At 41.6% G+C, this 13382-nt stretch overlaps 1 protein-coding gene across 2 annotated transcripts in view; it reads right to left on the bottom strand.

Moving 5' to 3' along the window:
* Positions 1–7541: 7541 nt before the first annotated feature.
* LONP2 (lon peptidase 2, peroxisomal) overlaps positions 7542–13382 on the bottom strand; it is an 84162-nt gene continuing 78321 nt past the window's right edge. The window contains exons 13-15 of one of the 2 annotated variants that reach the window (XM_065925273.1): positions 11779–11986; positions 11151–11398; positions 7542–7957 (exon numbers count right to left, since the gene is read on the bottom strand). In XM_065925273.1, the coding sequence (XP_065781345.1) occupies positions 7736–7957; positions 11151–11398; positions 11779–11986 (678 nt within the window). In that variant the 3' untranslated portion in view covers positions 7542–7735. The remainder of the gene's footprint in view (positions 7958–11150; positions 11399–11778; positions 11987–13382) is intronic. The other variant, XM_065925274.1, reaches the window with a different exon arrangement.

Raw genomic sequence — 13382 nt, 5'->3', positions numbered from 1 at the left:
AGCATTTCCTCACTTATAATAATCTTGGAAATATATCATTTTGGGTAACTTTTGTGAAGATTGACTGTAATTTTAGCCAGGTCCCCAGCACTGGATATTTGCTTTGTCCAGTTTGTCCATGTAATTTTTCTGGCTAATTTTAAATAGCCTGTGAACATTTCTAATACATTTTCTGGTTATATTCTTTGGGGTTCTTTTTTTTTTTTTAAGGTCATGATACTGTTTTCATTGCTTTCCAGAGAAGTTTCAGTGGAAACTTATGGTAGTAAAATGAAGGATTTTGCATTTCATTATAACCTCATGTTTTGCCAATTTATGCCTAAGATAAATTGTGTTTCTGCTGGTAATAAGGTTGATATTTTGATATTTGTTAACTGTATTTCTTCTTAGTAGTCTTTAAATTCTTGGCCTATAGGTCTAGAGTTGTTCTTGGATCATTTGAGATTTGATTTATGAGGTCTAACTCTTGTTCTTAAATCATCTATATTGTAATCAACATCCTACTTTTACTGATGCTCCTACTCCTGGAGTCTTCGTGTTTTCTTTCAGGGGACTATATAGATTTAAGTGAAGTGAAAGTCACTCAGTTGTGTCCAACTCTTTGCGACCCCGTGGACTATGTATGGTCCATGGAATTCTCCAGGCCAGAATACTGGAGTGGGTAGCCTTTCCTTTCTCCAGGGGATCTTCCCAACCCAGGGATCGAACCCAGGTCTCCTGCATTGCATGTGGATTCTTTACCAGCTGAGCCACCAGGGAAGCCCAGTAGAGTTAAGGGGAGGTGATATTCTTTGTTATTTTATATTAAATATGAATTTATTCTGTTGAATCATGGACTAGTTAAATATGTGAATTTATCCTGTTGAATCATGGACTAGTTTAATATGTTAATGATTGTTGGGCAATTTTTTTCTTCTGCTCTGATTTCTTTTTTTTTTTTTTTAATCATATGTGTGCCTAGGCCCACAATACTACAAACTTTAAACTTAAGCTAATGGCTATAAATGTTTTGGCTCACCAAAAATCTTAGTTGTGCCCACCTTCCCTGTAGGTCAAGAGCTCTTTATATCCAGGAACATCTGCAAATGATTCTAATGGTAGAATTTTATTTCATTCAGATTCTTGAGTAGAAGAATTGGTAAGTAACCCAACTGAAAAAACAAAACGCTGAACAAAACTTAACCATTCTGGGGGCCAGCCCGTGATGGGTGCATTAGATCTAGAGTAAGATCAGAACACACAGGGTGAAAGTGAGTGTATATCTTACCAACTAGTACTATAGTCATCTATGTAGGTTACACAAGAAAGGAACAGATAGGATGTTAGGAAAATTGGTAGACTGAATGCACTGCTAGAACCTTAGTCATTCTCTTCCCCACCTACCAGTGTGCATGTTCTAAACATAAAGGATAATTTGGTGGCTCACTGCTTATGATTTTAAGCTAGTTGAGTCATTTACCAAAAGAAACTCAGTTTTATCTAAAAACAGCATCCTCCTCCAAATTCACCCACTAAAATGTAAACTGTGGGCTCTAGGTTCTAACTGCCTGGGTTTTAGTCCTGACCTACTCCCTACTAACGTGTAACTTTGCTCCTCTTGATGATGTCAGCCTCCTAAGAAAATGAGGATGGTTAAATGTGCTGTAACGTTGCTTATCCTGATGTCTGGCATTATAGCCTCATTGCTAAAACAGACATTTTCCTTAACCTTGTACAGACTGAAGAATTTTCTTTGAAAATTACCTCTTAGGCGTTTCTACATTTTGAAAAGAAACAGTGGTTATAAAAGAACACTTGGTTTTATAATAAAGGCACCTCTTGATAAGTTTGCATTGTGTCAAGATTAGGGTTTAGCCTAAAGGGTTTTAGTTCCTATTGCCTAGAAATGTACTATGTTAGAATTTAATTAAAAAATTATGATTTTTTTATGTCCAAGAATGTTAAACACATTCTTTAGCTCATTGATAGTACAAACCATACCTGCTGATAAATCACTTCAGTCGTGTCCGACTCTGTGCGACCCCATAGACGGCAGCCCACCAGGCTCTCCTGCCCCTGGGATTCTCCAGGCAAGAATACTGGAGTGGGGTGCCATTGCCTTCTCCGACAAACCATACCTAATGTGTTCCAAATAAGTGAATTTTCATATCAAATAAAGGTTTTCCTAGATGAAAAAGAAACTTGATACAGCTGTTTTTTAGCATTTCAGTAGTCATTCTATGCATTTGCCTGTTTGTGTCCCTTCAGATCCATTTAATACTCCTTCGTGTTTTGGTGCTGTAAAATTTATTTTTTAGTAACAGTCTAGTTGTCATTGGTTTATCAACTAAGTGTTATTAAAGCAAAAAAACATAGTATTAGATCAGTTCAGTTCAGTCGCTTAGTCGTGTCCGACTCTTTGCGACCCCATGAACCGCAGCACGCCAGGCCTCCCTGTCCATCACCAACTCCCCAGAGTCCACCCAAACCCACGTCCATCGACTCAGTGATGCCATCCAACCATCTCATCCTCTGTCGTCCCCTTCTCCTTCTGCCCTTAATCTTTCCCAGCATCAGGGTCTTTTCAAATGAGTCAGCTCTTCGCATCAGGTGTTGGAGTTTCAGCTTCAACATCAGTCCTTCCAGTGAACACCCAGGACTGATTTCCTTGCAGGTTTGATCTCCTTGCAGTCCAAGGGACTCTCAAGAGTCTTCTCCAACACCACAGTTCAAAAGCATCAATTCTGCGGCGCTCAGCCTTCTTTATAGTCCAACTCACACATCCATACATGACCACTGGAAAAACCATAGCCTTGACTAGACGGACCTTTGTTGGCAGAGTAATGTCTCTGCTTTTTAATATGCTGTCTAGGTTGGTCATAACTTTCCTTCCAAGGAGCAAGTGTCTTTTACTTTCATGACTGCAGTCACCGTCTGCAGTGATTTTGGAGCCCAAAAAAGTAAAGTCTGCCACTGTTTCCCCATCTATTTGCCGTGAAGTGATGGGACCGGATGCCATGATTAGTTTTCTGAATGTTGAGCTTTAAGCCAACTTTTTCACTCTCCTCTTGAACTTTTATCAAAAGGCTCTTTAGTTCTTCTTCACTTTCTGCCATAAGGGTGGTGTCATCTGCATATCTGAGGTTATTGATATTTCTCCCGGCAATCTTGATTCCAGCTTGTGTTTCCTCCAGCCCAGCGTTTCTCACGATGTACTCTGCATATAAGTTAAATAAGCAGGGTGACAATATACAGCCTTGACCTACTGGTTTTCCTATTTGGAACCAATCTGTTGTTCCATGTCCAGTTCTAACTGTTGCTTCCTGACCTGCATACAAGTTTCTCAAGAGTCAGGTCAGGTGGCCTGGTATTCCCATCTCTCTCAGAATTTTCCAATTTATTGTGATCCACACAGGATTGGATCATAAATCATCAAGTTGGGTCATGACTGTAAAACTTTGTAGTCTTGACATTTTAAGCAGCTGGATAAAATCTTCATGAAGATGGGCACTCAAATACAACTTATTTTTGCCAAAATAATGTGAGCGTGAATAAGTTACACAATTAAAAAACAAAAAAATCCTGATTTTTTTTTTTTAACATCTAATAGTCCCAGATAAAATAAACTACAGATTTGGAAGGAGACTTGGCAAAATTAACATTCTTTGTGGCTTAGTGTCAAGTCCCTTAATTATAGGAAGGTTTTTCTCATTTCAGTGGTCAGTGAAAAAAAAAATAGCCCACTCTACCCTCAGCAGTTGGTTACCTCACAACATGGTAGAGTTTGATAAGGTTTAAATGTGGGCCAGTCCCCTAGTCCAGGGAGCTCCTGATGGTAGACATCACTAGGTCACTGTGTTCAGATGACAGGAAGCAGAAAACCTCTGCATTTCAAGCAGCCTCTACAACTCAGATGGCACTGGAAATGGAAATGAATTTACAACTCCATTCTTCTTGTGAAGATGATCTGTACTTTGACATCTGTACTAGAAAGCAAATCTTGACTAATGTCAAGGAAAGAAAAGAAACCTATTTTTTTTACCTCCCCTTATTTAGAAAAATTCAGATATGTTTAATATCTTTTAAATACCACTCACATAGTCAGAAGACCGTAACTATGGTCCAGTATGTGTGTTGTTCAGTTGCCAACTCATGTCCAGCTCTTCATGACCCTGTGGACTGAAACACCAGGCTTCCCTGTCCCTCACCATCTCCCAGTTTGCCCAAGTTCATGTCCACTGAATTGGTGATGCCACCCAACCATCTGATCCTGTCGCCCTCTTCTCCTTCTGCCTTCAATCTTTCCCAGCATCAGGGTCTTCCAATGATGTGTAAATAGATGTTTAAAAGGATCACTCACTGTGATGGCGTCTTCCACTGTATTTGCATATAGATGATTAAAAGCACTAAAGATGTCTGACATGGTTTGCAGTTAAGGTTCAAAACAGAAGCGGCAGAGCAAAGTAAAAAGCATGTGTGCCTCAAGCAGTATAAAATTTCTTGGTTTCCAAGGCACTTAAAAGTTTTATATAGTTTTAATACTCAAAAATTTTTAAAGCCCATGCATAAAAAGCATGAGAGCACTGGATAAATACATTGATTAACAAGCCTTTGCCTGTAGGCCTGGTGAATTGGAATTTAAGTTAGTTAGCAGTTCTCAGAAAACCCAGCTGACATAAGGGGGGTCTATGGGAAACAGAAACATTGCTAGAAAGAAAAAAATATTATTAGTCACTAAGGAAATGTAAATGAAAACCATGAGATGCTTCTTCATACCCTCAGGATGGTCATTACCAATAATGAAAACAGGACTTCCCTGGTGGTACAGCAGATAAGACTCTGCCTGCCAATGCAGGGTTCGGTCCCTGGTCCGAGAAGATTCCACATGCTGTGGAGCAACTAAGCCTGTGCCGTAACTACTGAAGCCTGTGCGCTTAGAGCCTGTGCTTCACAAGAGAAGCCACTGCAGTGAGAAGCCAGCACACTGCAGCTAGATGAAGCCTGAGCGCAGTGAAGAAGACCCAGTGCAACCAAAATAATTCTTAAAAAATACTGCAAGCAAGTGCTGGCAAGATGTGGAGAAATAAGAACCTTTGTGTATTGCTGGTGGGGATGCCAAATGATGCAGTTGTGGTGGGAAACATGAGTTGGGTTCCCCAAACATCTTTGCAAAAGAATGTAAAACAGACTCAAGAGAGACAAGCGCTGTGTACACTCGTTCATAGCACAACAGCCTAGAGGCAGAAAAAACGATGAATGAATAAAATGTGGTATGTCCAACAATGGAATATTATTCAGTCTTAAAGATATGAAATTCTGATACATGCTACAACATGGATAAACACTGATAACATGCTAAGTGAACTATGCCAGACACAAAAAGGTAGATATTTATTATATGATTCCACTTACATTAGGTACTTAGAATAGGCAAATTCAGAGACAAAATAGTGGTTACCAGGGCCTGGGGAATGAAAGGATGTGAAGTTACTTTTTTAATGGACACAGAGTTTCAGTTTAAGATGATGAAAAAGTTTTGGATAATAGTGGTGATGGTTGCACATTAGTGTAATTAACAACCCCATATACACTTCTAAGTTAAAATGGTAAATAATTTTGCCATAATTTTTAAAAAGTAAAAGCTTAGATTTAAAATAACAAACTGAAAACAATGCTAGAGAAATGGAAGGTCATACTGTTAGTTTCATACACGTACAGATTTTCTTGGTCAGCTCCTTTAGGAGGGAAAGCCATGCTCAGAGTCAGAGGGCATGGAAGACGCCCTGCTGCTGCTAAAGCACCAGCACAAAGTTGCATGCTCAGAACGCCTGAGGAAGAACACAGAGAACCCCCACTTTTAAAGTGTGCTATGTGGCACTACTGGGTGGGACAAGGCAGAGCAGCTTGGGTATGGATTAGCTCCCTCTGGTTGCTGCAAACAAAGACAGTTTCTTTTCCTACCTTGTGAGATGACTGAGCAGAAATAATGCATTCAATAGTAGTGATAAGATAGTAAATGAAATGTTTTCAAAATTCCTGGTGCCTGCTACCACTGGCCATAGTCCCAGATCTGGACTTGTCTTCCCAGAACACCTTCAGATTTTTATTACCAGGTCTGAGCACAGTATTTGGGTAATTTGTATACCTTATTCTTATCCAGGGCTTCCCTAGTGGCTCAGATGGTAAAGAATCTGCCCACAATGCAGGAGAAGAGAGTTTGACTCCTGAGTCAGGAGGATCCCCTGGAGAAGGGAATGGCAACTCACTCCAGTATTCTTGTCTGGAGAATCCCATGGACAGAGGAGCCTGGTGGGCTACAGTTCATGGGGTTGCAAACAGTCAGACATGACTGAGCAACTAACACATTCTTATCCAAGAAATTTCAAAGTATCTTTACAAGTCTCTTGTTATATTTTGTATATAATAAGATTCTAAAATCCATTACTGGCTGAAATGATGATTAGAAATTGCTCAACATTATTTTATATTGCATTCTAACTATCTTTACAGTAAGACTGAGGAGTACAATTATTTGCATTTTAAAGGTAAGGAAAACTAAGATACAGAAAGTTCAAATGCTAGTACGTAGAAGTTACCCATATCCTCGGTTCAGTTCGGGTTGCTCAGTCTTGTCCAACTCTTTGTGACCCCATGGACTGCAGCACGCCAGGCTTCCCTGCCCATCACCAAATCCGGGAGCTTGCTGAAACTCATGTCCATCAAGTCAGTGATGCCATCCAACTATCTCATCCTCTGTCATCCCCTTCTCCTCCTGCCTTCAGCCCTTCCCAGCATCAGCGTCTTTTCCTGTGTCTCCCGCCTGTCTTTTCCCGACTCCTTTCACCTCCCCTTCTGTTCCTTGTTCGCCTGTGCCAGGGCCCAGCCCTGGTAGACTTCCTCTAGTAGACTTGTCTTCTCCTGTGACTCAATCCAATACCCGTATCTCAAAAGACCCATATCCTGGACTGAGTCACAGAAGACACGTCTACCAGAGGTCTACCAGGACTGGGCCTTGGCACAGGAAACAAGGAACAGGAGGGGAGGTGACAGGAGTCAGAACCCCAAGCACAGGGACCATCCCCAGATGGATGGCTGCCACCTTCTGGTTACTTTTCCTAAGATCACAGACATTCAGGGTCGGTGTGTTTGTCATGTGAGCCAACACAGGCCACTCTGTTACTCCCCTCGGGATGTGTAGACCTCATCAGAGTTTGCTTCACTTGGATACGTTCCACAAAGACCAATAGTTGGCTATAGTTTCACCTTTGCTCAGTTCCCCTTCTGATTGCTTTCAGGGTCCAATAAAGTCCATAGATGCATCTGCTAACGTAATGGTCTATCCCAATGTTTCCTGACCTTGACTACACACCAGAATCACCTGATGGCTTAGTACAGATTGGCTCCCATCCCCCGAGTTTGATTCAGAAGGTCTGCTGATGGGTTTTGAGAATTCACATTTCTAACAAGTTCTCAGGTAATACAGAGGCTTCTGTTTGGAACCATAAGAAAACCACTGTTCTGTAACTTGCCAGGGACAGTAATAAGCCCATTCAAGACAAGAGTTCAATTCCAATTTAATCAATTTATTAAATTAACATTTCTGTAATAAACACCAGCCACCACTTGAGTGAGACTTGTTACTGCTGTGATTATGTTCACAAATTAGGGACATTTTGCTTTACCCCTATTGGTGCGAATAAAATCATGTCAGTACCTTTTGGCACTTTGTAACAATAAAATTCTGTTGCGATCTGGGCTACAATTTGCTATTTAGGAGACCAGGTCTGGTCTTGACAGTAAAGCCACCATCAAAAGCTGCATTAAGCACTTCATCCAGGCAACTTGCCGTGATGAAACTTAAATCCTGCCGGACATTGGCTGGGATTTCTTCAAGGTCTTTCTCGTTCCTCTGAGGAATAATGACACGCTTCAGTCCTGCCCTGTGTGCTGCCAGGACTTTGTCTTTAATGCCACCCACCTGTAAGGAGAGAAGAACGTTTGGAAGGTTTATTTACGATCATCCCCAGGTCTCGAGATAAACCCTGACCCACCTTTCATTGCTATTTTCAAACATCCAAATCATCTTCCACTTCGTTAGAGCTTGAGCTGACAAAGCCACCAAAAAGTTAATAGTATATTCTTTACATTTCAATTAGCATAAAACTAAATCCTATTAATGGAAAATTCTAAACTTTTTTTTTGGAAAATTCTAAATTTTTGACAGGAGCACTTCTTCTGTTCATGATTCCCTTTTCTATTTCTATTCCTTTCTGTACTCACATCAATCTTGTTTATAGGTAGCTCAGGTGTCTGAGGTCACCCCAGCTGTCTAGGGAGAGGCTCTAAATGAGGACCCAGGGCCTCCTGCCGACCAGGACCAATCTGCAGTCATGAGTGAACCACAACGGAAGCAGATGCCCCTGCCCCAGTCAACTTTCAGATGACAGACCGGGCTGGTATAGTGACCACACTGAGAAGAGCCCAACTAAGCCTCTCCTGAATTCCTGCCCCACAGAAACTAAGAATAACTACTGTTTTGGGGTGGTGTATATGCAGCAATAGATACCACACAGATAATCCCTGGAGGCAGCTCTTGGAAGCTGTCTCCCACCCGCTGCACTTCTGCCCTCCTATTGCACTGTCGCTCTCTTTCCAGGCTTTTTCTTTATGCTGCTGAACTACACTTTCACGGTTCCTTCATCAGAAAGAGTGTGCGATGAACTGATTCCCTGAATGTATGGCAATGTCTATTCTCTGTTCACATTTAACTGACACTAACGCTGTCTATGTGGTGTTGGAGAAGACTCTTGAGAGTCCCTTGGACTGCAAGATCCAACCAGTCCATCCTAAAGGAGATCAGTCCTGGGTGTTCACTGGAAGGACTGATGTTGAAGCTGAAACTCCAATACCTTGGCCACCTGATGCGAAGAGCTGACTCACTGGAAAAGACCCTGATGCTGGGAGGGATTGAGGGTAGGAGAAGAAGGGGACGACAGAGGATAAGATGGCTGGATGGCATCACCGACTCAATGGAGATGGGTTTGGGTGGACTCTGGGAGTTGGTGATGGACAGGGAGGCCTGGCATGCTGCAGTTATTGGGGTCGCAAAGAGCTGGACATAACTGAGCAACTGAACTGAACTGAACTGAAGGCTGTGTATACAAGACTTGATTAAGAATCATTTTCTCTCAGGGTCTTGAAGGTGCTGTATATATATCTAGTGTCATCAATGAGTAAGCTTTGTCCTTGATGAACTGGAAAGTCATGAGGATGCATTCCTTTTCCTGAGTTGGTCCTTTCAATCTTTCTTAGGTCCTTTCAAACTGAACACAGCCTTCAATTCTAGGAAATGTCTCGTTATTTCCTTGACAATTTGTTCTATTCCATTTTCTGTTTAGTTAGATGCTGGATCTGTCAGATTGGTTTTTTTCTATTTTTTTCTGACTAGTTCTTTGAGCAATTCCTAAACCCATCATTTTAAATTTAAGAGCTTTGTCTTATCCTCTGTTCTTGAATTATGTTTTCTCTAGCCTTAGCAGGTCTTTTTCTTAAATGCTGCTGCTTCTCTCCATGTCTCATGTAATAGTTTAAAACTGAAGGCTTCCTCAGAGTTGCTGTGGCTGGGGGGTGGGGAAGCCTTTGCCTGGGTGTGATGTGCTCTGAGTGCAGGGGACCAAGCTGAAGAACCATTTGTTCTGTGGAGATGTCAATGAATGCCCTGGTTTTTGTCTCCCATCCCCTTCCTGTTCTCCTGGTCTGAACCTTCTGGCTCTGAGCCAGTACTTCTCACCAGGTTCCTGCTGGGAAGAATGTCTCTATCTCCAATCCTGCTACATCAGTTGGGATACTTCTATCTTCTAGAAGTTGGCTGAACTATCAGCTGATGGCTCCCCACTCATTTTTGACCATTAAAATTTACTCCTTCTCTTAGCTTACCATTTTGAACTATGAAACTAAAGAGTTTATGGTTGCTAAAGCACTTGCTCATTTCCTTTTAGTAGTACAGCTAGTGTTAACCACAAGTCACTAGAAATGCAATAGTTCCGGGGCAATGTGAAGAAAAGAGATCAACATTCCTCTTGAATACAGAACATAAACACAGTTTAGGATATGACTTCCTGGTTGAATTAAATTTAAAAACCCATAGAATTGAGAGCATTGTTAGTGATCTTAATTGGTGAGTCTATGACCTACTTTCACCATTACTTCATTAAAACAGAGGTGTTCTCAGAATAAAGGACATTTCCTTTCTTCTCAGTTTGCTAGTAAATCTGCCATAACTTTAATGTAGAGTGGTACTGCTATCTAATGACTTAAATCTCTAAATGATCTCTCAAGTTTTAGGCATTTTTCAGTGTTTTTACAAGTAGTTACCATATAAGCTGGAACCCTAAAGCCTCTTATGTACATAAGTTTTTCAACAATTAGCAATTAAGAATGGCTGGTCTTTACTACAAACTTCCATTTTATACTACTTCTTTTCTATAAATTTTTCTACCAATCTATCAATTACAGTAATCTAAATTATCTATAGGAGGATAGGAGGTCTCGAAGGAATTTCAAAGGTGAGAACTGGGCTGAAAGTTTAAAAACAGCTACCGTCCAGGACTGCCCTGGTGGTCTAGTGGTTAAGAATCAGCCTTCCAGTGCAGGGGACACAGGTTTGATCCCTGGTCAGGGAACTGAAATCCCACATGCCACATGGGGTGACTAAGCTTGCCGCCACAACTACCAAGCCCATGCGTTCCCCGTGCTCCACCACAAGAGCAGCCCAGGTGCTGCAGTGAAGACTCGAGCAGTCAAAATAAAATACACAGCCACATCCCATTGCACACACACGCTACATATTTAACAATTCACTAACTAGAACAAAGCCTCCAATCTTCACCTGAACAGCTAATATTTCTGGTGACCACACTGGTGTCTTTTCCCTGTCAGCAAGTTTTTTTTTTTTAGTGGAAGGGAATACATGGGGAAAATCATCAGTTTTTCCTTTATTTGATCAAAATGTTAAAATCTGAATTGCAGATATAAAAAATATGTATGTAAAAACTAAGCCATTTATAGGAAGATGGCAAACCACTATTAATTTAGATTTTAAAATACTATTAATAAAAGTTTTACACTAAAAAATAAAAAAAAAACATATAAATAGGCTTTTTCATACTTACTGGAAGAACAAGACCTCGCAGTGTGATTTCACCAGTCATGGCTACATCTGAACGCACCAGCCGCCCACTGAAAAGTGAGGCCAGACAGGTTGCTATGGTGACTCCAGCAGATGGTCCATCTTTTGTGACAGCTCCAGCTGGGAAGTGCAGATGGATGTCTGTGTTCTCAAGAAGATCAAAACTTCCAGAAGCTTTAAGAAAGGAAAAAAGATTTTGATGTAGAAAAATTAAACCGGTTTTCTCTTTCTCTGAAAAAAGAAAACCAAAGAGATAAAAATGAATGTTTGGGGTAAATAAATCCTTCAAAATATTAGTGGGCAGTGTAAGTGGGGGTGTGGAAGAACAGCTTCATTCTATTCTCAGTAGAAGGAAAAACAAAACAAACTCTTGGAATCAGTTTCCAGCTCAGGTTCCAGTCAAACAGTCTTCAACTGGGAACTAGAATTTCCACTGCAGTTCAAAAGCAAAGGTCTGTGCTTTAGGGTGTAAGTGATCATTTAAAGCTCTCCTTTATCTCTGTTTCAGAACTGTGGGACACCGCCTGGGTCACGAGCCCAAGGCTCTTCTTTGCCCACGGCTTTGAGCACGCCCCCCCACCCCCGCCCCGACCGCGGGGCGGGCCACTCACCATTGGTCAGATGGTATTTCTTGGCGTTGCTGCGGAGCCAGCTGATAGCGAGGTGTGCAGACTCCTTCATGACGTTCCCCAGTTGGCCGGTCAGAGTTAACTGGCCTTCGCCATCCATCCGGCTTGCCTCCACGAACATGATTTCCCCGCCTAAGGGAGTCCAAGCCAAACCGATCGCCACTCCTGGTTGACTCAAACGCTCAGACACCTTGGCAGAAAGGACAATGAACAGTAAGGTCAACAACAGCCAAATGCTTTTCAGGCTGACCTAATCACAAAGGCGGGCTCCCCTTCAGAGGACCTGAGCATACGCTGCACCTCAAAGAACTTATTACTGCGCTCAACTTAGAGTCACATAGGCTTTCTGCCATTTCAAGAGGTTTGGCATTTATCAGAAAGTTTTACCTTAAAGTATGTATGAATGACTTCGATGCTTAAGCACCACATGCCCTAATTTTCAAGGAACAAACCCAATCGTTTTATTTACCTCAGTACTTTTATTAGGCTGCATATTTAAAAAACACTCCAGTGCCAAACTTCATTGCAGGCAATCATGAAATTGCTACCGTCTTTTTAAACACGCTGTTGACAAGTGTTAGCTCCAGAGGCCAAGTGTGAAGGTATTTATTAAAACTCCTGGGTTGCACTTCTCCGCCACTCATCTTTGCTTTTTCCTTATCGCTGCAGAGATGCTGTAAAGTGCTGCTTCACAGCGTCCTGGATACACTGTGCTCGGAGGCCCACCTTGCTGCCTCACTGCCTTCTTATCCCCAGAAGCTGTCCATGTAAATCTGAACAAACCCAAGACATCGCAATCTATATTAGGTCAACAAATCCGCTCAGTCCCTCGCTATATGTTGAGAATAAGCCCTCAATGCCATCTCAAACTGATCCTATCACTCACCAGAGGTTACCACATCCAAGTTATGAAAACATATAAAAAGTAACAGCTGAAAAACAATCATGGTAGCTTTTATTGCACATGCTGAGCCTCCAAATTTCTTTTCCTATAGAAGCTATGCATGTTAGAGGAACTGGGCACAATATATCATGCCAGCACTAATGCAAACATGAGATTTTTCCACTGAGAGGTAACCTTCTCTCTAAGGTACAGCAGAGTCTATAGGATGAGTTTCCAGTTAAAGGGCTGGTTGGGGGATGCTCCCTCCTTTTCCAAGGGGCTTAGATGCCGAAAATTCTGATTTTAAATGGATGTGTGAAATCCTTTGAAGCTATTGGGAACTTTTTAAAATAGTGAACATAAAAGCCTATTTTTAAAGTTGGTTTTATGTTTAAAATTTTAATTTTGTATTTACTGAGAGGTTAGACACTGGGAAGGCCAGGCTGCAGTGCTGGCTGAGCTGACGCTGTGCATCATGGACCTCACCTCGCACCTGCCCTGTTCTGGATCTATTTAAAGAGAAAGCAGCAAAAGAACAATGTGCAGAAGATCAGTACTGTTTACGGAAAACACAGAAACAACCATTTATAAGAGTTCACAAGGCTCGTTCCTGCTAATATAAAAGCAATGCTCTATACCTGAACGACACCTAGTGGGCGGGAACTTGCCAGGGGTTCCTGTTTTTACTGCCTGGCTCCATTCC

The sequence above is a fragment of the Muntiacus reevesi genome, chromosome 2 (assembly GCF_963930625.1).
Source record: "Muntiacus reevesi chromosome 2, mMunRee1.1, whole genome shotgun sequence".
Classification (NCBI taxonomy): domain Eukaryota; kingdom Metazoa; phylum Chordata; class Mammalia; order Artiodactyla; family Cervidae; genus Muntiacus; species Muntiacus reevesi.
The sequence above is the reverse complement of the archived record's forward strand: the minus strand, read 5'-3'. Positions and strand labels throughout refer to the sequence as shown.